The sequence below is a fragment of the Podarcis vaucheri genome (genome assembly GCF_965113315.1).
Source record: "Podarcis vaucheri genome assembly, chromosome: Z".
Classification (NCBI taxonomy): domain Eukaryota; kingdom Metazoa; phylum Chordata; class Lepidosauria; order Squamata; family Lacertidae; genus Podarcis; species Podarcis vaucheri.
In genome coordinates, this window is record NC_138758.1 from 1,627,881 (window position 1) to 1,654,766 (window position 26,886).

At 44.0% G+C, this 26,886-nt stretch overlaps 1 protein-coding gene across 3 annotated transcripts in view; it reads left to right on the top strand.

Annotated features, from left to right (window-relative positions):
* The window catches only part of GPC3 (glypican 3), a 298,650-nt gene that overhangs the window by 100,487 nt on the left and 171,277 nt on the right, over nucleotides 1-26,886 (top strand). For all 3 annotated transcript variants that reach the window (XM_082207444.1, XM_082207445.1, XM_082207446.1), the window contains one exon: nucleotides 25,561-26,255. In XM_082207444.1, coding sequence (XP_082063570.1) covers nucleotides 25,561-26,255 — 695 coding nt within the window. The remainder of the gene's footprint in view (nucleotides 1-25,560; nucleotides 26,256-26,886) is intronic.

Here is a 26,886-nt window from a genome sequence, read left to right on the forward strand (position 1 = left end):
ATTTACTTATTTACTGTCGACTGTTTCAAAGGTCTGATTATGAGCCTGAACACCTGCTCAGTCAGCCCCTGGGTAAAGTTTGTGCCACTTATGCCCTCTCCCAGACCATTTCATTGATCACTGCTCCACACTGCAAAACAGTAAAAAAATAAGCAACCCCACAGCTCAGGAATTATCATGCCAGTGGCCCTGGGAGCTTCACCATTCCATAGTGAAATTAGGGCCCCAAGCCATTTTTTTCCAGGAGGTGTTAATTATTTTCTTCTGGTAACCAGATTACTTGTGCCAATTACTCCAAGAGACCAGCTTCATTGTTTAAGACAAAATACTTTTACTTCTGAGGGACGCGGGTGGTGCTGTGGATTAAACCAAAGAGCCTTGGGCTTGCTGATCAGAAGGTCGGCGGTTCGAATCCCTGCGAGCTCCCGTCAGTGGCGTAGCGTGGGGAGTGCAGGGGGGGCCGGCCGCACTGGGCGCAACATCTGGGGGTTAGGGTTAGGGGGCGCAAATCCACGGGTTAGGGGGCGCAAATTACTTGCCTTGCCCCGGGTGCTGACAACCCACGCTACGCCACTGGCTCCCGTTGCTGGGTCCCTGCTCCTGCCAACCTAGCAGTTCGAAAGCACCTCAAAGTGCAAGTAGATAAATAGGTACCGCTCCAGCGGGAAGGTAAACGGCGTTTCCGTGTGCCAGAAGCGGCTTAGTCATGCTGGCCACATGACCTGGAAGCGCTACGCCGGCTCCCTCAGCCAATAAAGCGAGATGAGCGCCGCAACCCCAGAGTCGGCCATGACTGGACCTAATGGCCAGGGGTCTCTTTACCCCATAGGCGCCGACTCCATGGGGCTTGAGGGGGCTTGAGCCCCCTCAAAAAATTTTTTTGGGGGGCTCAGCCCCCCCAATAATCTCGGGCGCCGCCGCCGTCCCCCGCCTCCTCCCCACCTGCTCCCTCGCCAGCCAGCCAGCCGCGCGCCCTAGCCGGAGAGCCCCGGCCGTCCCCCGCGAGATTAGGGAATCCCCGGGGGCGGGGGCTCCTGCCTCTAGCCCCAGGTTTCCCGCATATCAGCTGTTCCGGAGCTGATAAATAGGCAGCAGCACGCTCTCCCCTATTCGCTCACGAGGGGGCGCCGCCGCTTTATTTGCATATTCATGAGCTTATTTGCATATTCATGAGCTTATTTACATTTCACGAGCTTTCCCGGCCCCCCCAATATTTTTTATAAGTCCGCGTCCCTGCTTTACCCTTTACCTTTATTGTTACTTCCATTGTTTATTGTTTACCTTTATTGTTACTTTATTGTTACTAGCCTGTGACAAGATGTGAGGATTTCATTAAATAGCCCCAAATAGTTTGCATGTGCTCACTATACTGCCAGTTTCTTCCTCCTCTGCTGCTGATCCCATCACTGCTACTGTCAATACTTCTGTTCTTGCTTATTTTCTACAGCAACCCCAGTAATCATTATCTGTTACCTTTTACAGTGGTACCTCGGGTTACATATGCTTCAGGTTACATACGCTTCAGGTTACAGACTCTGCTAACCCAGAAATAGTGCTTCAGGTTAAGAACTTTGCTTCAGGATAAGAACAGAAATGGGGCTCTGGCGGTGCGGCGGCAGCAGGAGGCCCCATTAGCTAAAGTGGTCTTCAGGTTAAGAACAGTTTCAGGTTAAGAACAGACCTCCAGAACGAATTAAGTACTTAACCCGAGGTACCACTTTATATCATAATGAACTTGACATTGCTCCAGGTGGCATTTGGCTTTTTCACCTGCTACCTGCTGTAAATCAAAGACATGGGTAGACAAACTAAGGCCTGAGAGCCGGATGCGGCCCAATTGCCTTATAAATCCAGCCCGTGAACTGTCCGTTAATCAGCGTGTTTTTACATGAGCAGACAGTGTCCTTTTATTTAAAACACATCTCTGGATTATTTGTGGGGCCTGCCTGGTGTTTTTACATGAGTAGAATGTGTCCTTTTATTTAAAATGCATCTCTGGATTATTTGTGGGGCATAGAAATTACTTCATTTTTTCCCTTCCAAAATATATTCCAGTTCCCCCACAAGGTCTAAGGGACAGTGGACCGGCCCCTGCTGAAAAAGTTTGCTGACCCTGATCAAAGACATCACTAGTGCTTCTCTGCTTCTATCTTTCTAAATAAGCAAGTGAAGGTTGGGTCTCTCCCCTTGCCCCAACACTCTCTTTCTTTTTCCAAGCAACCTGGTCCATAAAAACCTCCCACTCCCCCCCCGCCCCAATATTTTTTATTGAACTTTATAACACACAACATAAATAATCATGACAGTTAAGTCAGCAAAGTGTCTATTGTGGTGGTTCTGTTCAATATGCTTAAATAGAAAGGAGAGGAGGATGGTAAATGAGCTTTGTGAGCAGGGTAGGAGGAATGGGGAGGGCAGAATGAAATATCAGAAATCTTTAAGCTATATCTGTGTTACAATTGGGGCCAGTCAAAGATGACATGTGTGCTGTTGGTGGGCAGGTGTCCTCATGCTTGTTGACAAAGTCCATAAAAGGATGCCAAGTTGCAACCGACAAGCTCCCCCTTTTTCTAAAAGTGCCATGAGCCAGTCTGGCAAGTCGAGTTGCCGTTTCAAAATTTATAAACCTGAGATGCTAGGCACTTGAAGTCTAGTGTTGACTGAGTTCACAGGTGTTGATATGACATTTGGGAGCATGGAGGCTGTCATTGTTTGTGGAGTTTATTAGTGAAAGAGACAGGAGTTGCATGATAACACCATGCGCTTCTTCCACGGCTCTAGGGTCATCCTCTTTATGTTCACATGTATTCTCTATCTCCTCATCTGGGTTTATTTCCTCTGGTTCTCTGGTTAGCTGATTGGACCCCTGAAATGATCTTGCTCCTCTCTGATTCATGATTGCTTGTTTTGATCAGCTGAAAATTCTGGTCTCCATTTCTGAAGTGATTTTGCAAGGAGATCTTTGGCTCCAGCCAACTGATAATTGTCCCAGTAGGTAAAGGCCCTTTTGGTTGTGATGCATGCTGGAGCTGGAGAATTTGGAAGCAATCATTTAAGCAATTCATGGAGTATCAACTGGTCTTGGTCCAAGGAAGAAGGATGGCCAGAGGAAGCAGATTACCAAGTCTCTCTGTTATCCCTCAGCTTGCAGCGTCATTTGTCCAGAAAGTGGGAGAAGCCATTTTAGATCTGGTCCTAACCAATGTTGATGACCTGGTTAGTGGGGTAGAAGTGGAAGGATCATTAGGCGCGAGTGATCATGCTCTTCTGAAGTTTACTATACAGTGGAAAGGAGCAGCCAAGCATACTAGAACTCAATTTCTTGACTTTAAGAAAGCCGACTTCATAAAACTTAGGGAAGTGCTGGGTGAGATCCCATGGACAGTAATACTAAAAGGAAAGGGAGTTCATGATGGCTGGGAGTTTGTTAAGAGGGAGATAGTAAAAGCACAACGTCAGGCAATACCAATGAGACGGAAACATGGAAGGTGCCTAAAGAAGCCAGGGTGGCTATCTAAAGAACTTTTAACTGAGTTAAGATTAAAAAGGGATGTGTACAAAAAATGGAAAAGGGGGGAAACCACCAAAGAGGAATTCAAACAAATAGCTAGCACGTGTAGACACAAAGTCAGAAAAGCTAAAGCACAGAATGAACTCAGGCTTGCTAGAGAGGTTAAAAGCAACAAAAAAGGCTTTTATGGGTATGTTCGTAGCAAAAGGAAGAACAAAGAAACAGTGGGGTCACTCGGAGGAGAAGATGGTGAAATGCAAACAGGGGACACAGAAAGGGCTGAACTCCTCAATGCCTTCTTTGCCTCAGTCTTCTCCGATAAAGAAAACAATGCCCGACCTGAAGAATTTGGAGCAAATGATTCAGCAGAGGAAACACAGCCCAGAATAACTAAGGAGATAGTACAAGAATACTTGGCTAGTTTAGATGTATTCAAGTCTCCAGGGCCAGATGAACTGCATCCAAGAGTATTAAAAGAACTGGCAGATGTGATCTCAGAACCACTGGCAGTCATCTTTGAGAATTCCTGGAGAACAGGCGAAGTCCTAGCAGACTGGAGGAGGGCAAATGTTGTCCCTATTTTCAAAAAGGGCAAAAGAGAGGACCCAAATAATTACCGCCCAGTCAGTCTGACATCAATACCAGGGAAGATTCTGGAGCAGATCATTAAGCAAACAGTCTGTGAGCACCTAGAAAGGAATGCTGTGATCACCAATAGTCAGCATGGATTTCTGAAAAATAAATCATGTCAGACTAACCTGATCTCATTTTTTGACAGAATTACAAGCCTGGTAGATGAAGGGAACGCAGTGGATGTAGCCTACCTTGATTTCAGCAAGGCATTTGACAAGGTGCCCCATGATATTCTTGTAAAGAAGCTGGTAAAATGCGGTCTTGACTATGCTACCACTCAGTGGATTTGTAACTGGCTGACGACCGAACCCAAAGGGTGCTCATCAATGGTTCCTCTTCATCCTGGAGAAGAGTGACTAGTGGGGTGCCACAGGGTTCTGTCATGGGCCCTGTCTTATTCAACATCTTTATCAACGACTTGGATGATGGACTCAAGGGCATCCTGATCAAATTTGCAGATGACACCAAACTGGGAGGGGTGGCTAACACCCCAGAGGACAGGATCACACTTCAAAACGACCTTGACAGATTAGAGAACTGGGCAAAAACAAACAAGATGAATTTTAACAGGGAGAAATGTAAAGTATTGCACTTGGGCAATAAAAATGAGAGGCACAAATACAAGATGGGTGACACCTGGCTTGAGAGCAGTACATGTGAAAAGGATCTAAGAGTCTTGGTTGACCACAAACTTGACATGAGCCAACAGTGTGACGCGGCAGCTAAAAAAGCCAATGCAATTCTGGGCTGCATCAATAGGAGTATAGCATCTAGATCAAGGGAAGTAATAGTGCCACTGTATTCTGCTCTGGTCAGACCACACCTGGAGTACTGTGTCCAGTTCTGGGCACCACAGTTCAAGAAGGACACTGACAAACTGGAACGTGTCCAGAGGAGGGCAACCAAAATGGTCAAAGGCCTGGAAACGATGCCTTATGAGGAACGGCTAAGGGAGCTGGGCATGTTTAGCCTGGAGAAGAGGAGGTTAAGGGGTGATATGATAGCCATGTTCAAATATATAAAAGGATGTCACATAGAGGAGGGAGAAAGGTTGTTTTCTGCTGCTCCAGAGAAGCGGACATGGAGCAATGGATTCAAACTACAAGAAAGAAGATTCCACCTAAACATTAGGAAGAACTTCCTGACAGTAAGAGCTGTTTGACAGTGGAATTTGCTGCCAAGGAGTGTGGTGGAGTCTCCTTATTTGGAGGTCTTTAAGTAGAGGCTTGACAACCATATGTCAGGAGTGCTCTGATGGTGTTTCCTGCTTGGCAGGGGGTTGGACTCGATGGCCCTTGTGGTCTCTTCCAACTCTATGATTCTATGATTCTATGATTAATCTTTCGAGGAGTTGGAGATGGTGTTTATAAGTTGTCCATGTTTCACAAGCATATAGTAAGGTTGGTAGTACAATAGCTTTGTAAACAAGCATTTTGGTTTCCCTGTGAATGTCCTGGTCCTCAAACACTCTGCACTTCAGTTGGGAGAAAGCTGCACTCGCAGAGCTCAGACTATGCTGGATTTCGGCATCAATGTTGGCCCTTGTGGAAAGATAACTGTGCAGCTGGGAGAAGTGATTGACATTTTCTAATGTTACACCATTGAGTTGGATTTGTGGCATTGCAGAGGGGTTATTTTGTACTTGGTGGTGCAGCATTTTGGTTCTTTGGATGTTGAGTGATAGGCCAAGCTTTTTGTAAGCTTCTGCAAATATATTTAGGATGGTTTGGAGGTCATCCTCTGAGCGTGCACACACCACGTTGTCATCGGCATACTGAAGCTCTATGACTGAAGTTATGGTAACCTTATTCTTTGCTTTCAGCCTACTCAGACTGAAGAGCTTTCCATCTGTTCGATATATGATTTCTACTCTGGTGGGGAGTTTAGGGGGTTGGACTCGATGGCCCTTGTGGTCTCTTCCAACTCTATGATTCTATGATTCCCTTCGACAAAGTGTAGGAACATGGCAATGAAAATAATGAATAGAGTTGGGGCAATAACACAACTTTGTTTAATACCTGATCCCACTGTGAATGGTTCACTTTGAGAGCCATTGTTATTTGCGATTGTTGCTCTCATATTATCATGGAGGATCCAAATGATGCTTTCAAATTTATCTGGGCAGCCACTTTTCAGAAGGACAGCCACAGGACATTACGATTTACAGTGTCAAAAGCCTTAGGTCAAGAAATACAGGGGTTGGTTTTGCTCTCTGCATTATTCTTTGTCAGGGAACTGCCATCGGAGGGACAGGTGGTGGAAGGGCTCACGGAGGTCGGGAGAGACCCAGCAGCTGAAGCAGGAACCAGCAGGGGGAGAGGTGGGTCTTTGAGGGAAAGTGAGCAGGAGGGAAGGCTCAGGGACACTTCCAGCGAGAACAGTGGGGAGGTTTCTGGACCTCCCATAGGGAGACCCACTCCTCACCGGAAACTGTCACACCGTGAGTCCAGAAGACGTGTTTCCGTTAAGGAGCTTTTATGTTGGAAACGATTCCGAAAGCAGCCACTGTCGGAATCTGCCAGTGACTAGAGGAGCCATGTTTGAGGGGCTCCGTCACAGACAGAGGTTTGTGGACTTGAACAAACTCTGAGGGACTACGATTTTACGCACAAGCAGCTCATCATCCCATCACATTCTTGAAGCTGTCGAGCGGTGAAAATCATGTCCACTGTCCCCCTAGAAGGCCAAAAACTGTTTTGGGATTCAGGAAGGGTCATATCAGATATTGTTACGAGATGGTTTGCTAAGTTCCTTGCAATAATTTTGCCAGCTGCAGCTAATAGAGAGATGCCTCGATAGTTTCCACAATCAGTTCTGTCACCATTTTAAAGAGATTGATAATTTTGGAATCCTTAAAGTATGCTAGGATTTCTTCTCTTTTCCAGATTTTTTGGATGAGCTTGTGAAGTTGCTGTGTAAGTTCAGTTCCGCCTACTTTGAAGATTTCGGCAGGTATCCCATCAGGTCCACTGGCTTTGTTGTTTTTCATTTGGTTAATAGCTGTACACAACTCTCCCAGGTTTGGAGATACTGCAAGCCCATCTCTAACTTGTTTTTGCGGAATTTGTGAAAGGACCTCAGCAGCAACGGGGGAGTTGCGGTTAAGGAGATGTTGGTAATGTTCTTTCCAGCGCAGGGCAATAGCTTCTTTATCTTTTAGAAGTGTGGTACTGTCTGCTGAGCGTAGGGGGCATATGCCATGGTTTATTGGCCCATAGATGGTCTTTGTGGCTTTAAAGAAACTCTGTACATCATGAGTGCCAGCTAAGTGCTAGATCTCTTGAGCTTTTTTTTATTCACCAGGTGTTTTTTAGTTCTCTGGTTCATCTTTGAACCTCAGCCTTAGCGTTGGCGTAGTGTCACAGTTTCTATCTCTTTCTGTCAGGGAACTGACACTGGAGCTAGAGGCGGAGGGAAGGCTCTCAAATGAGGCTGGAGAAGGGCCCAGCAGGGAGAGAGGCAGCTCCACAGATGGGGAAGCCAATCAGCGCAACACCAGGGATAAAGGGGGGCTGATGGGGGAATCGGCGAGAGGGCTCCAGGACTCTTCACCGGACACCAGCGGGGAGAGCACGGGTCCTCCGCTACCCACGCCCTCCCTGCGCAGAAGACTTCCGCGCAGAGAGAGTAGGAGGAGACTGGGTGTCAAACAACTTTTATGTTGGAAAAGATTTAAGAAACGCCCACTGACGGATTCTGCTAGCGACTGAGGCAGCCATGAAGTGAAGGGCTGCCCAGACTGAAAGGTTTAGCAAGGCAACAAAGCCTGGAGAGGCGGCAACTTACGCACGAGCAACCCATACACATTACACTTTCCTAGATCTGAAAGGCCTTCTTTTTCTTGTCAATCATACATTCAATCAAACCAGTGGAACATATTACTCAGTGATCTGTCCAGCAGTCGTCAGCGCTCGTCATAGCTCTGGTAAAGAGCACATCATGGCGGTCTTTAGCATGGAGAATAACATAGTCTAAGAGGTGCCAGTGGTTTGACCGAGGATGCCTCCATGAAGTTTTAAATTTATTTTTCTGTCGAAAGGGTGTGTTGGTAATAACAAGGTTGTGAGCTGCACATATCGTCAAAAGTAAGATTCTGTTCTGGTTGCTGTTGCCAACTCCTTCTTTCCCAATAGTCCCAGGCCACAGATCGAAATCTCGCCCAACTCTTGCATTAAGGAGGATAATTTTATCTTCCTTAGGCATCTCTGATAGGATGGTATCCAGCTGAGAGTAAATTTCTTCTTTAATGTCTTCATCGTCATCCAGTGTTGTTGCATAAGTGCTATAATTGTAGCCTGTTGGTTTTTTGTGAGCTTTATTCGAAGGGTTGAGAGTCATTCATTAATGCCAATAGGGACTTCTGACAGGAGCTTCACAAGGTTGTTTTTGATAGCGAAGCCTACCCCATGTATTTGATGTTCTTGTTCAGATAGACCTTTCCAGAAGAATGTGTAGCCTCCTTTTTCTTCCTTCAGTTGTCCCTCGCCTGCTCTTCAAGTCTGTTGAAGCGCTGCAATATCAATATTAAAACTTCGCAGCTCTCTTGCAGTAATGGCAGTTCTGTGTTCAGGACGCCTGTTGTCTATGTTATCCGACAAAGTCCGTATATTCCATGTTCCAAAGTTCAATTGTCTTTTACAACCGCTAGGTGGTGACCCCACTGGGCGCGGTAATCCAGTCAGGGAAAAAGGGAGGCAGACTATGTTTAGGGCACCATTTCCAGCCCCTCCCCCTTTTTGGGGTGAGCAGACTGGATCCTTAAAAGGGATGCTCAGCCATGGATACAGCTGCCAAGCTGCTCAACTGCCTCATTCCTTGAGTCAGAATGACTGAATCGGAATCCACCGCCCATGTGCCTGTTCATGACTAGGGGCTTCCAGATTTCACGGTCCTGCCCCCGTTACCATTTGCTGATCGCCATGGGACTTTGGGGGTTTGGGGGTTTGGGTTGGGCTTTTGGAAGATGCTTGTGCATGAATTTGTTTTATGTTTTATGTGTGTAGATCAGTCCACGCTGACCGACGCAGTCTTTGCAGTAGGGCTCTGTTCCGATGACATGGAGTAGTCATGACATACCGGTAGATTCCTATCTGCTGCAGACTTCATCCGCCTTCACAGCTGTTGTAACATACCACTTGTTATCATCCACCTGTTCTGCCATTGAGGACTTCTTGGATCATTCTTTGTTTAGCTCCTTCCCTTTGACCTTACCGCCTTGGGTGACCCTGCTGGGAGTGTGAGATTCCTGATGGCTTTGCTCACAAGGGTCATAGGAACATGCAAGCCCACTCACCATGACAAGGTGATGATCCAGCGAGTGGGACGCATTTAATAAGTAAATAATGATGATGATTTTAAGGACTTCTTCACCCATAAGCTCTGCCAACCACCTCTTCAATCCCTGTCTCTAGATCTGATTTCCAAGTATGCTTTATTAAGTTTGTTTAACCCAGTTGTATCTTAAATTAGTCTCAATGGTACTTGGGGTTATGTTCTTTCCCCCCATTTTGGTCTTTGCTAAATACCTTTATTAGTTTTGCACTGTAGCATTTATAGTAGTAACATTCCCCAATATTGCATACTGTTCTTATTTGTAAGTTTGAAGAGGTGTGATCCTTTTAAAGACCTGAGTCCTTGGCTAAGTGAATCAAGCCACTGGCTTTTCACTAGACATCTCATTTGCCTACATTTGCTATTCTCACTTACAGCTTTTGTCACTTTATACAAAAAGGTATTAAAGTGACTTAAGATAGACTAAAAGTAAAGGTAAAGGGACCCCTGACCATTAGGTCCAGTCGTGGCCGACTCTGGGGTTGCGGCGCTCATCTCGCTTTATTGGCCGAGGGAGCCGGTGTACAGCTTCTGGGTCATGTGGCCAGCATGACCAAGCCGCTTCTGGCGAACCAGAGCAGCACACGGAAACGCCATTTACCTTCCCACTTGAGCAGTACCTATTTATCTACTTGCACTTTGATGTGCTTTCGAACTGCTAGGTTGGCAGGAGCAGGGACCGAGCAACGGGAGCTCACCCTGTCACGAGGATTTGAACCGCCGATCTTCTGATCGGCAAGTCCTAGGCTTTGTGGTTTAACCGACAACGCCACCCGCGTCCCATTAAGATAGACTACAAACAGATAAAATATATCTAAAACCAGGAAATGTAAAAGCTACAGATAGAACAAAATTCCTAAAATGCTCATTGAACAGCACCTCCCCACCCTGCTAAATAATAAGCTCCACAGTAGAGGCTCACTTGACTGCTAAAGGTCTGTGAGCACCTAAAACTAACCACTGTGTCAGGTATGTATTCTTGATGAGAGCATTCCATAAATGTGGAGCCATCACTGAGAAGACCCATTTTAAACAATTCTGCAGAAACATGACACAATGTTGGATTGACCTTGAACTGCATACCATCTACACAAATTGAATGTAAAGGATGCTGGCAAGATGTGGAAAAGGCACCAGGTTATTTGGGTTTAAAAGCGGACAGCCTCACAGTGGCTATCATAATGGCTGAATGAAGCCTCCCTGCTTTGCAGGGCATTTGCATCTGAATTCAGCAAGTGGGGGGAGGGGGAGGACTGGCTAAAGGCATATGCTCAGCCACTCCTGAAAACAGGATGCTGGAGAGATCTTTTTGCCTCTGCTCCAACACGCTCCTCTATCAGCTATCGCTTAACACCACTTTGCAAGGTAAATTACAAACTGGGAAACTTGAGCCTCCTCTATCTTCAAGGCCACTTTTTTAAAAACTCCCCATTTGTATCACTTCCAAGAACCCAGGGGATGTATGCAGTAGCCTTGTCTGCCCGCTGTCATTTTAAGCCCCTTTGATTACATTCCCCTTGGCTTTAATGTTACATATCTCACCGTATGTCCACCGTAATTGAAAGGGATATGGGGCAAATTTGATCTGTCTAGATTTGACGTATGCTGTCCTTATCTCAGCCTTCATGTCATTAAGAAAAAAACTGGCATCGATCTTGGCCTATCTCAAGTAGATTGGGTTGCAATTTTTCTTCCTAGTGAGTGGAATATAAATCAATAAAAGGCATCTGCTTCTAGAATCAAGTCTGATATGGTCCTGTCATTTATATATTGTAAATCCAATGATGGCTGATCAAATCAGTGGTCCTACTGTTCCAAACGGACATGATTGAATTGTCAATAGAAAAAGATTTTGCATTAAGTGCGGAGAGCTGACACTATGCTACAAAATGAAACAGTGAGTGAGATTACTGAAGTTACTTGTGTGCCATTTCTTTTATTCAGGCACCAAAGGAAGAAAATACCAGAAAATACTTGGCCTACTTTGCTTTACAAATTGCTGTTGGGTTAATTTGATTTTTAGTGGTTATACACCCTTGCTGAAAATAACCTGTAAACACTGGTGGCTTTTTCAAAGGGAGTTTTGAAGTAGTTGCTTTCCTGTTCACCCCACAGCGAGTGGAGAGTTGCCCCTAGGTGACCAAGGTTGGAAGTTTTACAAAATCTGCTTAGATTTTCTCTAGTTGGTTTATTTGATTTTTTCCCCTTCAAAAATAATAATGTTTAACATGCCTTTCAGGCAAAAAGGCTCCCCTAGCATCTTCTGTATGCAAATGATACAGAAGAAAGAGAGAGGAGAAAATGGGGGGGAGGGGGGAGGAAGAGGTGAAACAGATCAAACTCAATTACCAAAGTCACAAAATTATTACATAGACTGCTTTTCACATCTGCACTGGCCCAAAGCAGTTTCCGACACAATACAGTAACACAACCTTTAAAACATAATGGATCCAACAAAACCAGAATATTGCAGTACACAATGAGTCCTGTGATTCAGAGGAGGCTTAACTAAGTCCGCTATATACCTGCATGACCTGCAGGTGAGAAACACTGATGCTCTCTTCTTGTTTCTTCTTGACATGCAAACTTTTCCTTTCTTGTAGTTAAGCTTAAGATATTTCCAGTCTAGCTACTTTTCTTTTATTGCTGCACCTAATCAGAGATGCTGTCATGACTAAATTTGAACCTGAAATTGTTTTTCTGTCATTTGCAAATGCTGCCCCCGCCCTTTCTGCCCACTTGGCATTGCCTTAATGGTGCTTAGGCCAGCAGAAACTGTTTTGTGGCAAAAAGCAGTTGCAGATAATAATTCACGTGGGAATAGTGGGAATTAGCTTATCTACTTGATTCCTATTTTTTATATGTATACACTTACAGATTTTGATTGCAAATGCTGAAATGTGTTTGTTTCAGCAAACAGGGAGCAATGCCTCAAGCCACACAGTGTTTCATAACCACCAGTCCGTTCTCTGTTTATCCAGATCTGCATTCCAGTCTCTAATTCAATAAAATGGCTCTTTGGAAAAGTTTGTGTGGTGTCTGTATGTGTCGACTTTAGTAAAGGAAATGTAGGAAAGTGGTGGGACTGAGCTGTTAGAAGTTTCCCCAGGTGAGCCAGGAGCTCAGAGACAGAGCTGGGCAATTTTCCATATCATATTCCTGCATTGCAAGGGGTTGAACTAGATGACCCTTGGGGTCCCCTCCAACCCTACAATTCTATGATCCTATGGCAAGGTTCATGATTTATTGTGAACATGCTAGATGGCTCCTCTGCCACAAGTGACAAGTCCTCACCCCGGCTTAGTGTTATCTCTGAAAATGCTCTGATGGTGTTTCCTGCTTGGCAGGGGGTTGGACTCGATGGCCCTTGTGATCTCTTCCAACTCTATGATTCTATGATTCTATGATTCTATGAACTTGAAGCCCACCACTTCCCCAAATTCCTCTAGAAGTACCAAAACTTTGTCCATGCTCTGTACAGGGTCCTCCACTGATATTACCAGGTCGTCTGCATAAGCTTTCAGTTTAAATTCTTTTACCCCAATTCTAATTCCTTTTATCTCCGATGTATCCCGTATCTTATTTGCCATTACTTCTAACAACATTATAAAGAGAAGCGGTGACAAGGGACAACCTTGTCTCGTTCCCTTTGAAATTTCAAATGCATCAGATAAATTGTTACTAATAATCAACTTAGCTCTCTGGTTTGAATAGATTGCCTTGATTCCTTCGATAAAAGCCCCTTCTATTCCTGCGGCCTCCATACACTTTAAAAGAAATCTCCAAGATACATTGTCGAATGCTTTCTCTGCATCGATGAAAATTAATGCTGCAGGGATTTCGTTCTTCTTTTCCAAGTATTCGACAATGTTTATTATATGCCTAACTTTGTCTTTTAGATGTCTATTAGGAAGGAATCCAGCTTGGTCCGAATGTATTGCATTTTCTAGATACCTCTTAAATCTATTTGCCATAATCTCAGCAAAAATTTTGTAATCGTTATTGAGAAGTGATATCGGTCTGTAATTTTTAATGTATAATTTATCTGAGTCCGCTTTAGGTATCAGTGTTATGTGGGCATCTTTCCAGGAGTCCGGTATCTTCCCTCCTTGTAGAATGTTATTCATCACCTCACACAACACCGGGGCCAAGTATTCCTCGAGAGTTTTATAATATTTGGCCGGTAATCCATCTGGGCCCGGTGCTTTCCCTAATTTCATTCTCTTTATTGCTTCTCGGACTTCATCTACTGTTATGCACTTATTCAGGTGAGTTTTCTCATCCTCCGTTATGGATGTTATTCTGCTATTTTCTAGATACTTTCCTATTTCTATTGTGTCTTCTTCTTCTTTCTGATACAATTTTTCAAAAAAAAATTAAGAAGTTTTTCTTTATTTCATTTGGATCCTCTACAAACCTTTCTTCTATTTTTATCTTATTTATCACATTTTGCTTTTTCCTTTTTCGTAGTTGCCAGGCCAGAAATTTCCCTGTTTTATTTGCCGATTTGAAGAATTTTTGCCTCATTGATTTGATTCTCCATTCAACTTCTTGGTTAATTAACATTGAGTATTGTGATTGTAACAATTTGGATGTTTGTTTGGTCTGTTCATCATTTGGATTTTTTTTTTTCCTCACAATCTCTTAGCTGGGTCAGGATTTCATCTTTCTTTTGTTCTCTTATTTTTTTCCTATAACTGTTTTGCTGGATTAAGAATCCTCTTAACACCGCCTTACTGGCGTCCCATACTATATCGATATCCGTTTCTTTATTAAGATTTAAATCGAAGAAATCTTTTAAGGTTTTTTTTGGCTTTCTCAATTACTTCCTCATTTCCAAATAGGTATTCATTCATTCTCCATCTGTACCCACTCTGGACTCCACACTTAATTTCCACAAACATTGAGTTGTGGTCAGACAGGGTTCTAGGATGTATTTCACATTTTTCGACTCTTGTTACTAACTCTCTTGATGCCCAGATCTGATCTATACTACCCCAGCTCTGGTGTGGCTCTGAAAAATATGTAAATTGTTTTATCAATGGGTTTTTATGTCTCCAGATGTCTGTCAAGTCTAGGTTTTCTTCAAGGTTTTTGAATGTTTTTGGTAATTTCCCTTGATTCGACTTTTTCTTTTTTGCACTTCTGTCTAGCTCTGGTATTGGAACTCCATTTAAGTCCCCTAGTAAGATCAATTTATGAGGCTCTAAGTCCAATAATACTTGTTCTAATTTTTTGAAGAAGTCTGCCTTATTCGTATTTGGGGCGTAAACGTTTACAACATTTATTTTTTCTCCCTGGTAATTAATCTGTATCCCCACAATTCTCCCTTCCTCATCTTTGCATATTAATTTGGGGTCCACTTTCTCTTTTGCATATGTCACCACTCCTCTTTTTTTATCTACATCTGAATTAATAAATTCAACCCCCAACCTCTTGTTTATCAAGATATGTTTGTGTTTTTTGGCCACATGTGTTTCCTGACAGCATATCACATCGACATTCTTTTTCGTCAAAACCTTCAAAATTTTATTCCTTTTAGATTTGTCATTTAAGCCGTTCACATTCCAAGATAAGACTTTAAGAGTCATGGTCATGTACGTTTATTTTCTGGTTCGTGCTGCACGTGTACACAGGCTTATAGTCTAATTTTCCTATTCTTTGTAGTTTCTTCCTCGTTTTCTTCCTCTTCTTCCCCTCCCACGGCCCCTTCCTCCTCTTCTTCTTCCTCCTCTCCTTTCCCTTTCTCTCCTTTCTCCTTCCCCTTCTCTCTCCTTCTTTTCTTCTGTCTCTCCTCTAAAAGTCTCTCTCCCTCTTCCAACCTTTCTTCCATCCTCCCATGTTCCTTCTCATACCTTCTCAAAAAAATTTCAGCTTCTTGAATGTTCGTCCATCTGAATCTCTTATCCTTGTAATAGAAGGCGACCCCTTCTGGAAATTCCCACCTATAAGGTATGGCATTCCTTCTCAGGATGTTTGCTATTTGTCTGTATCCATCCCTTTTGTGTAAGAGCCTGATTGGAATTTCTTTATAAATAACAATAGGTCTTCCTTCAATTATTAAATTTTTTTTATAGCTCAATCTTAAAATCATATTTTTCATCTCAATTGAATTGAAGACCACTAAACAGTCGCCAGCAGGTTTTTTTGGTTTTGCTTGCTGCGTTTCCCCTCTAATTCTGAATGCCTTAACTATCGTGCCAGCCACCTCTTCCTCTTCTACTTCTAACCATTTTGCGAGTTCTTTGATAATTTTTCCTCTCACATTCTCATTTGCTTCTTCGGTGACTCCTCTAAATTTTAAGTTAAGCTGTTTCTGCCACATATCTGCCATGGCTAAACTATCTGACAGTTGTTCCTGCCTATTGTTCCATTCTCTCATTTCCTCCTTTATTCTCTCTGTCTCTTTCTTTTGTTCCTTCAACTCCTTTTGAATTTTCCTATTTGTTTCTTCCATTGATTTTGACCTGACTGTCAGATCTTGGATTTTGCTGGAGAGCTCTCCTACAGCCCCTTCTATTTTCTTATCTATCATCTCCTGCACCTCTCCTAATTTGTTTTCCATATGCACCTCATTCTGTTTAAATTCCTCTTTAATCTTTGACCACAAGATATCTAAATCTTTGATCTCCTCCTGTCTGGATGCTTTCCTTTCGCCAGGGGTTCCTACTACCTTTTTCCCGTTTCTCCCTGACATTTTACAGTTATTTTCCCTGATTTCAATTTGGTTTCCTGTTCTCTCCCTTAGAGGGCGCGCAATCTCTCTCTCTTGCTCTTTTTATCTCCTATACCTTCTAATCGAATACAATCCCCCCAGTGTTTCCACCTAAATAACTTTTTTATCTCCAGAGGTTGGATTGGGCCCAACCTTGGCAGTTCTAGCTGGTAGACATCATATAACCATAGAATGTTCCACCAAATTCTTCTTTGAATCCACAGGTATCAGTTACCTTGTACCACCTTATATAGGTTTAATAACAGCCACACAACAATTGAAACACTAAGGAATGCGTTAAGAGTCTTTTCCTAAGGAAACAGCAGAGCAAAGGGACGAAGATAGCGGAGAGAGAAAACCCAGACTGTATTCTCTAATAGGGCTTAGTTTTTGTTTTTTGTCCCCCCCCCTAAAGAAAACCAAAAGCTTTACTTCTTAAGGATAAGACCCTATTTGCGTATTTTTTCAACCATGTATGGAAAAGAGAAAATAAAAGGAAGGAGCAAAAGGGCAGGAGGAGATAATGTTCTTATAATGAAGAAATGGTTTTCAAATGTTCCTATGGGAGAAGGAATAAAAAATTAAGTAGTTTTAATCTGTCCAAAACAGTTCTGAGTAGTCCTGGTGGCTCAGTTCCACTAGGTTTTTCCACGATGTTGGGTTCTTCAGAGCTTGGGGTCGAGATTCGTTTTATGTAAATGTCAGATTGACTAGATGCCAACAGTATTGAAGTCCCTTAATTGAGTCCATAGTCCTTGTAAATATCCATGCAACTTTGCCAAGTCAAGAATAGTTTAAAAAAAGGAGTCTAAGTTATAGTGGGTAAGGTGAATTCAGAGTATCAAAACTTGAAGCTGAGTATAGGTGTAGTATCCACCCTTCTCCACTGGGGACAGGATCTAGAATTTTCTATCTCCTTCGAAACTCAGTCTATATCAACTGCCCCCTGCAGAGCCCATCCCTATCACTTCAAATAATTATAAAGGAGTCCCTCCACAGAACAAACTGTAACGAAGTGAACATACAAGAGAAGCAGGTGTGATTCAATAGTCCCCGGGTTCTTTGCCCTACTTGGTTGGAGGGGATTAAATGAAATTTCCAACAGCAGAGCAGCTGGTGCTTGGTGGAATGGAGGAGTAGTCACTTGTTCGCTTAATATGTCGAGGCAGAAGCAAGGGAATAAAGCTGATTATTATTTTCTTTTAAGTTCCTCTATCCTTCATCCCTTGCCGCCTCTCCACGTATCTTGAACAACCCCCCCTTCTGAATATATACTCTTACAGTCCAGTAGAAAGGGAAGGGGGGTAAAATTATTGTGCAGACGTTCTTTCAGTCTCCTTAAAGCCTTATCAAATCTTTTTATAGTCCTCTTGGTTACGGCTCAGTGGGGATGGTTGAGCGCTGGTTACTCTTTAACTTTTAACTTTTAGCTTTCCAGCCCAAAGGTATACAAAGTCTCTAATCAAATCCTTATTAGTTACTTTATAGCTGATAAATTAGCCTGCCACAGCATAGAAGTAGCTGTGGGCTTTTTTGTTTTGTTTTGTACTCACTCAAATAGGGAACAAGTCGCTTCCTTCGCTTCCTTTATCCTTCTTGCGACTTTGTTTCCTGCGCCATTTTCTCCCGCAGCCAAGATGAATTCCCTGTTTTCAATCTAAAGACATCCAAAAATCACTTGGTCCAAACTTCCAGATCTTAAAAAATAAATGTTCCCCTTTCACCAAGGATTTTATTCTTATCTTTCTGGAGGTCCATCGTGCTTCTCAGGGGAAGCTGCAGGCATCACAACACAGGGTCGGTGCTTTCCCACTTGCGTTCGCAGTCTCGCCGTCCTCGAGCTCTTCCGAGAGAAAACCCCGAAAAAACAGCGAAACCGCTCCTCCGCTGCCGGGAAGCCTATCCCTCAAGGGTCCCCCCTTGAGATTTCTGGGGTGCGCTGTGCCTAGCGACTCTCCCCAAGCCCCTGTGTTGCAGGCAAACCCCTGACGAGGTTTCCAAGCTTCCTCACTGTCCACGGGTCAAACCGGAAGTCCCCGGGGTTGTCCTCTTTACCCATACTTCTGTTGACAGTTTCTTTGAACCTAAGCTGTTTTTTCTCTGATGGCTCCATTCACCGACTTCTGATATTGGCCTACCTTTCCGGTTTCATATAATAACAGTTTGTTCTATTTCTTCCCCTCCTTTCCACCTGAAGGAACCCAGGACAGTGTAGCATAAAATACAAATGCAAAGAAAATAATTCTTTTGTCTATTACATAAACTCTTATTTTCTGACATCTTTCTGCTGAAAGAACCCTTGGTAAAAAGGGTGGACATATGAGATGATAAAACTGAGTTGATATGATTGCATGCTTAATCACAAAAATGGACAGTTTTGCTCCCTATAAAGGGGGAGGAGGGACGTTCTTACAGATTCTGCAGATATCATAAAGCAAGGGAAATGTGTAAAATACAAAGCATTATGCATAGTACTAATGCATTCCTTTAAAATAAATAAAAAGAAATTAAAAATATTGTCCTTCATGAGAGCCGGATAACTTTCTTTGTTTCTTTTCTGGCTTCAAGCATACATTGCAGGCGACGGCTTAGTCAGCTGCATAACTAACAAAAAATACACCGTATCTCACATTGTCCAACCACATTGTTGGTTTGTATACTAACCAACTCATATATGACTGATGCAAATCATTGGACAATTTATTCCTGTTCCACTTCAGTTTGTTTGCATTTGGCTTTCACTTGCCAGAAGCCTCTTTTCTTTATGTAGGAAAGTGAGTCTTCCTCTGGATTCCCAACAGTTTTGGTTAGTGCACATTAATAGGAATTAAGTGCGAGAGGCATGTAACTTTTTAGTGTATTGTAGCTGAACCAGTTAATTCCCCTCCCCCAAGGGGATATTAGCAAAATCAGGTGGCAATTGAGATTGTTCTTCAAAATTCCCTAGTTCTTGTGCCTTCCCTTCCCTTCCCTATGAGATATGGTAAATAAACATTGCAGTCTAGTAGGTGAACTGTGGTTTGGCGACCGCTGAACTATGGTTTGATGCTGGCACTCCTCACCTCCCCCTTTGCTGGTTAGTGACACCTGTGGTTTCTTGTAGCATCTGAATTGACACAAGCCTTATTATAGCCAACTATTGTTTTGCTCTCAAACTGGAGTGTCAAACCGGGATCTCTAACTTCGGGTGTTTATTTTAATTAAAAGTGGATCATTTGTCAGAATAAGCTATTTTTATGAGCTAATTAAGCTTAAGCTGAAAGTGAAACCACTCATTGGAGTCTAGATCTTGGTCCAAAGTAAACAAGCTTTTTCCTGAAGAGTTCTGGATGGCTGCGCCTTAACTTATCTACTCCCCTGTATGTTTCAGGTATCTCTTCTATATCTCTGGGGAAAGGGCTCATCAAAAGAGGCAGGTTCCATGCCTTCAACTTGGCTGGCCTGTTCCCAGTGCCTCCATTGGACTTCTCCTTCACTTTCTCTGGTCGGCTCTTGTCTCCCCACCTGGGCTGCTTTCTTTCTATCAGGGAGATGAATTAAGAGTGGCTGCATGGCAGCTGCTTCTTCCACAAGCTAGAGCTTCCAGGCTATGTCAGAACAGTCTTCTCAGCAGCCATTGCTTAGTTTGGTTTCCCTCCTTTTGAGAGATGGCTTTTAGTGGTTGTGTAGCATCAGGAAGAAATTGGGAGCGCAGAAGACAGAGGGAAGGCAGAGGGACAAGTTTGCAATCAATTTCATAAAGCTTTGCAAGAGTTTAACTCCTAGGATTTTACATCGTCCAGAATTGTATGTTGAGTTCAAATTTCCAAACAGGTAGAACAATGCTGCTGTCCCCTTCACCCCATTTTAATCTTTTTGCTGCCATAGCAGCAGAATTCATGAGTCTAAACATTTTAATAATGGAGATGTAGATTTAAGAGTCTTCAATAATATATTCTCTGTTGGTTTCTGCATGCAAACATTATGAAATATGTATTCATAGTGCGGGGATGATTACTCCACTTTTGATAGCATGTTTTCATCTTCCAACCCCTTTCCTTATTCCAAAGCACCTTGATATAATTTATTTATAAATCAGACATTCTCTTGATCTTTGAAACCTGGCCTCTGCAGACTTTCATGAGCTGTGTCTCCATCACCAGAGAATCTGCAATCCTGGTAAGTCCTCCCCCTTGAAGAAATTCAGTGTGGGTTTTTAATTGCCTGAAAACTCTTTCTAAACTATCTTGTATGTTAAAAAGATATTTTTGGATGATCTCAATGCATTTTTAGCTCACCATCTTATTTTATTTAATTTTGTAGTGTAATATTAATAATAAAAATGAAGAAAGATTCCCAGGGATGTCATGGCAGAAACTGCTACTGGAACAGTTTGTCCTTATATTCCCTGGGAATATAATGTGTGCTTGTGTTTGCAGAGTAAAACAATCTCTGCTACACTGTCATTTGCTGTGGTAAGCTTAACCACTTGACAGAATTTTCATGTGTATCCACAACACCCAATAACTATGGCATAGAGGTCCATCCATTGGAAATTAAATGATTGTCTAGTCTTGCATAATCTTTTTACCCAGCAGACATGTTTGAGCAGTCCCTAAGATCAAGGTTAGCTACTCTCTTGGCATCCATCTGTCTTGAGAGACAATGGGGTGCGCCTTTGGGGGTGAAGTCAAATTGCAGCATTAGCAGCATCAAAGTGAGCTCTTTGGGGTGCAAGCTTGGGCTGTGTGTCTGGAGGTCCTGGGCTGCCCAGACGACAAAACCCCCCCCTCTGCCTCACTGATGTGGTCCAAAGGGAATCAGAGCAAGACGTTGGGCACCAGCTTGGCTGCAGGAGTTGCTGGAAGGAGGTCTACAAGGCGCCATCCAACCCTCTTAGGGACTCCACTCTGGATTTGTGTAGGGTTTACTCCTTAGCCTTTCCTTCTCCCAAATATGCCCCACAAGGCAATGGAGGTTTAGGGCCAGAGTTTTCCTTCTACTGGATGGGCTACTTCCCAGGTGGATGAGCCCCATCTGCCCCTCACTCCCCCCTACAGCATGTGCAGAAACTGCCATCTTTACTGTTGGACCCACTCAAGGTCTTGTCCACTCCAACTGCTGGAGCCTGTTTTTGCATGCATGCAGGGAGTGTGTGTGTAATAATATATATTCCACAAAATATTATAAAGAGGTGTCTTTATAATATTATAACAAAAGAATGACAAAAGAATAACAACAATGTCCCTTGGGGGTTCTTCTGCTTTAGGTTTTGGCCACGCTATAGATTCTTTCAATTGATTCAAACTCCAGAGCGATATCACGAAGCATTTCATTAATGCTGTAAAAGCTTCTCATAAAGTTGATTCTTGAGAAGTGCTCCAGTGCTCCACAGATACAGACGTTAAATCAGCGGTCTCTATCCTGTGCATTCCTCAACAGTAATTTGATGTCTGCCTGCATTATTTTGATTAATTTGATTGCAGACCAGTTTTTCAGGCTGAGCTCCATAGCTTTGTTTGCTGCTATCATGACATCTGCAACTGTTTGGATACATTCAGATGTGAGGTTTTTGCACAATCTTGGGGCAACTCCTTCCAGAGTGGCTAACACTGTTGCATCAAGTGACTTTTCTTCTCATTCTGAATTATTTTTGCCAATCCTTTGAGGCTGTGCTGCCATAGTGGGACTGCCATATTCCTGTTCCAGCAGTTCTCCACTGGTCTGAGAAAGAGTAAAAAACTAATCGTCCAGTGTGTTGTTATTTTGCAGTTTTCAACTTCTACAGTGCATAGCCCGGGGGGAGGCGGCGAGGCACTAACATAGTTTGAAGCAAATGATTTAATTAAAGCAGACTGTGCTTCTAATTGCCTTCAGGGTGAAGGGGAGTCATGGTTTAAGATGCCCTTTTCACTCCGTGATGTCACCACTCCCCTTTAATAGTTTCCAGTTTTGCCTTCTTTTTCTCCTTGTGTGGTTCTGCAGATGCGCCTTCAGAAGGCCTCGGAGATGTATCTATACATTGCCTGAAACGGTTTAAAGTTTAAGTTTAAAGTTTAAAGTTAAAGTTGCAAGAGCGATTTTAGAATTTCCAATTAGGCAATGTATTCCCGCAAATTCCTGCCCTGTTCGCCACCAGCATTACACATGTCAATCAAGCCACCTGATGGATGCCTGGTGCTGCCTCGCCTCGCAGCCCAGCCACCAGCCTTGGGGGTGGGGTTTGCTTGTTAGTTTGGCCCAGTTCTCCAATATCCCCCTCAGTTTGGTGTCACCTACAGATTTGGTGAGCATGTATTCAAGTCATGTATAAAGATGTTGGACAACAACAGGTCCAGGACAGAACCCTGTGGCACCCCATTTGCCATTTCCTTCAAGGATGACTAATAACCACTCTTTGGGTTTTGGTCAGTCAACCAGCTACAAATCCACCTAACTGTGGCATTTCCTAGCCTCTCTGCAAGAGTATCATGGGGAACTTTGCCAAAAGTATTAAAGCAAGAAACTCTTGTTTTTTAGCCTGTAATTTATAGGCAGTTATTCCTTTCAGCTTCCTAAGTTACTTAATGCAAGGCTCTGGCTGCTGTTGCAAGCTCTGCTGCAAAGGCTCCTGTAACTCGCTCTCTCTTCAGCCATAATTTGAGCAAGGGGCCATGGGCAGGAGAGGGAGGAGACATAAAACCTTATGCTTCTGAAACTTTAATAGATATACAGATATATATATTTAATATTTCATGTGAATCATTTTCATGCCTGCTGCATCCATTTCCCCCTCATTCCCAGGGTGGCAGAATAGAAAGCTGTTACTCCAAACATGGTTAGTGGCCTGTGAACCGCAAGGGCTGTTTGTGACTTTGCCATCACTTTATTAAGGGTGCCCTCGAGAGCTGAGGAGGCCTGGAGCCGTGCGGCTATTTAGCACTAGAAATAATATAAGCCTCCCCTCTTTCAACATGTTCCTTTTATGTCCTGGTGGGTAGAAAGAGTTTGTCATTTTGTGTATCCTGAGCAGGGAAGTTCTGCATGACTCTGGGTGCAGAATTATACAACTGGGCCAAAATCTATGAGAAATGTGCATGTGCTTTTTCCATCCAGAGGTTTGTGTGGAATTCCATAGGGAGGATGCAGAAGGCTTCACTTGCTTCAGTTTGACTCAATTTAATGTGCTTAGTTCCTGCTGAATGTCACAAGGGACCTCAAAGCAGTTTACATATAAAAATAGAATAAATCATAAAATTACAAATCACAGAATGCAGTTAAGGTATCAAAAAAACTTCCAGCAACATCAATATCAACAGGTACAAAAACTGTTCTATAAAAGCAAATGGTCTCAAGGCTAGAAAACAGTCTTAACGATGGACACCATAAGCTGGAAAGAAGCAAGGAAATTTCCATAGAGGAATGAACTCCCAGTAAGCATCCAGAAGGACGGTGTTCTAGAACTAGGGGGCTACTGCCATGCCAGAGCCATTGGGTTCTTCGTCTCCTTCATCTCTGTACGTAGGCTGCCTGAATTAATAGACCTTTAATGTCCTCTCCATCTTATGAGTCAACTGTTCAGTCTCAAGTGAGAGCCCCAGGGTGAGACCCTTTGGGCTAGGCACCAGCTTTACATGGGACCTGGGAAGGTGGGAGAAGGAGAAGAAACAGTTCTTCTGAATCAACCCACTTGGCACACATGTGACCCTTGCTTGGCAGGAGCTGCTGATCCAATATGGCTCAACAGAAAGGGAAGAGGTCATGGCAGCAGTTGGATGTTGTGATCTGGCTCAATTAATGTAACTAGGGCAGCATTCATGTGACTCTTTCTCCAATCTGTGTGAAGATGCCAGGTAGACCCCAAAGGCGATATTACCTAATATTGATCTGCTAAAATGATGTTAAATGCTTTTTAAAAAATGCAAAATGCTAAATCTCCATAAAGGGACAGCTTTCTAAAATATTACTCTTTCATTAAATGTGTAATAAATGCATAAGCATATGTCTGTGGTTCCATGTTAAAAATTAAAATGATGCTTTAACCTAGGATAGAGTATAGCATTTCAATTTAGTAAAAACAAAATGCAGAATTTAAAAACTCTATGTTAACTAGAGAGGAGTCAGCATATTTAACAGCAACATTATTAAAATGGCTCCAAGTTACTAGAAAGGAGATTTTGATTAAACATTTGGAAAAACTTTCTGACAGTAAGAGCTGTTCAGCAGTGGAACGGTCTCCCTCCGAAGGTGATGGACTCTTCTATCTTGGAGGTTTCTAAGCAGAGGTCATGGATGCATTAGCTGAGTTTCCTGCATTGCAGGGGGGGGACTAGATCAGTGTTTCCCAACCTTTTTTGGGCAAAGGCACACTTGTCTCATGAAAAAAATCTCGAGGCACACCACGTTACAGCCCCGTGACATCAGCGCGCAGCGTCATGCCGGGAGGGACGCACGAAGGAGGGGGGGGGGCGAGCGGAGGCAGTGGCGAGCCCCGTTCCTCCCCATCCGCCCCTTTCCGTGCAAGGAGCGCGAACAGGTGTGAGAAGGGGGTCAAATCTGCGGGCCGGCGCCGGGGAACCTCCAAGCTTTGGGGGTGGGGGGGGAGGAGGCAGCAAAGCGAGGCAGGAAGGAGAGCGCGGCTTGGCTGGGTGAGCTTTGGCAGGGGCAGGGAATGAGAGCCGCGAGGCAGGCGCTGCAGACGGAGGCGCTGCCCGCCGAGCTCGCAGGCAGCCAGGCAGGCAGACGGCGAGAGCCCAGCGCTGGGTGGCCTCTCCTCGCCGCCGCCGCTCCGCATCTCGCCGCCCGACTCGCCCACCTCCCTCCGGGGACGGTGCCCCAATTGAAAATTTGACTTTAAAAAAAATAAAAATCTTTCAAATTTTTTAATTTTTCCCACGGCACACCAGGCAACATCTTGCGGCACACTAGTGTGCCATGGAACAGTGGTTGAAAAACACTGGACTAGATGACCCCTGAGATCCCTTCCAATTCTACAGATCTATGATTCTATTATTCTAAAAATGACCACAATACCCTATTGGTCAGCAAAAAAAGAAAGGAAAAAGCAAAGCCTGTTAAACTTTTTAAACCATCTGTGTTGGAGCACATTGGCATATATTAAATGTACACTGGAAAGGAAAGATCTCCTGTCCTCCAAACATGCTTCAGTAATGCTCTGATTTATCTTCTGTCTAGGGGGAGTTGCTAGTTGGTTGGGTAGGCAGGGGGTGTGAAATTATTTCCAGTTGGGGAGAGTTACACATTTCTTCAAGGTTGCTTTTGATTTGCTGTCAACATGGATTCTATAGATGAAGACCCTCCTCTTAGAAGAAGACCCACCTCTCACCCTCCTGTTTCTGCTTTCTGGAAAAGGGTTCACTGACCCCTCCTCCTTTCTTTCTTTTTTTTCCAGAAGCCTTTGAAATTATAGTGCGGCATGCGAGAAACTACACCAACTCCATGTTCAGAAACTATTATCGCAATATAGCTGCCAGAGCTTTTAAATTTGTGGGGGAGTTTTTTACGGACATATCCTTGTACATCCTGGGCTCAGACATCAACGTCAATGACATGATAAACGAATTCTTTGACAGCTTGTTCCCATTGGTCTACCCACGCCTGGTGAACCCGGGCTCACCGAAGCCTTCGCTGGAAATGACCGAGTGCCTCCGACTTGCCCGGCGAGACCTGAAGGTGTTTGGGAACTTTCCCAAAATCATGATGACGCAGGTGTCCAAGTCTCTCCAGGTGACGCGAGTCTTCCTCCAGGCACTCAACCTTGGCATTGAGGTGGTGAACACCACCGACCACTTGAAGTTCAGCAAGGACTGTGGGAGGGCCCTGTTGAAGATGTGGTACTGTGCCCATTGCCAAGACCTTATGATGGTGAAGCCATGTGCTGGGTTCTGTGGCTCTGTGCTCCAGGGGTGCCTGGCCAGCCTGGTGGAGATAGATAGCCATTGGCAGGAGTACCTCCATTCTCTGGAAGGGCTGACGAGAGGCATGAGGGGCATCTACAACATGGAGCATGTGCTTCTCAGTCTCTTCTCCTTGATACAAGATGCCATCACATACATGCAGAAGAATGCTGGGAAGCTGTCAGCGACGGTGAGTTCTCCTTCCAGTTTTTACAGACCATTTGCTCTGCAGTCGGAAGCAGTTCTGCTCCTGGATGCCAGTGGAGCCGCAGGAGGGGAGCTCAGGGCCAGTTTGCTGGCTGGCCATTGGGAGAGCAGGATGCTGGGCCGGGCCTTCCACTGGCCTGATCCAGCAGGCTCGTCTTATGTTTCTATTGTTTATTTCTTTGAGAGAGCATTGGAAGAGGGGTGAGGGGGAAAGAAAGATATCATACAGAAGCAACTGCATGTGAACATGTGCAATAGAGCTCAGCAACAGCTTAGGAAAATCCCAGTTCCCAAATCAGGCTGATCCAGGGTTTGCTTGGAATGGGTTGAGGCATTCCTGGGTTGGGTGCACCTGGAAAGATCTGGCACTGTCAAAGTGGGTGGCCGTTTCAAACCCTAATTAAACATGCAGCTGTGGGAGGGGGGATAAGGAGATGCAGGCAGATACTCTCGCCTGTCCTTTCCCCCCTTCCTCGCTGCCGCCTGCATAGTTCCCCCAGAGTCGTGGAACTTTCTCCCTGCAGAGGTGTGTCTGGCACCAGGAATGCTGAAGATGCGCCTCTTTACCCTGTTTTCAGGGCCCACCTTGTTTCAAGTTGCTTTGGACTGTTTCT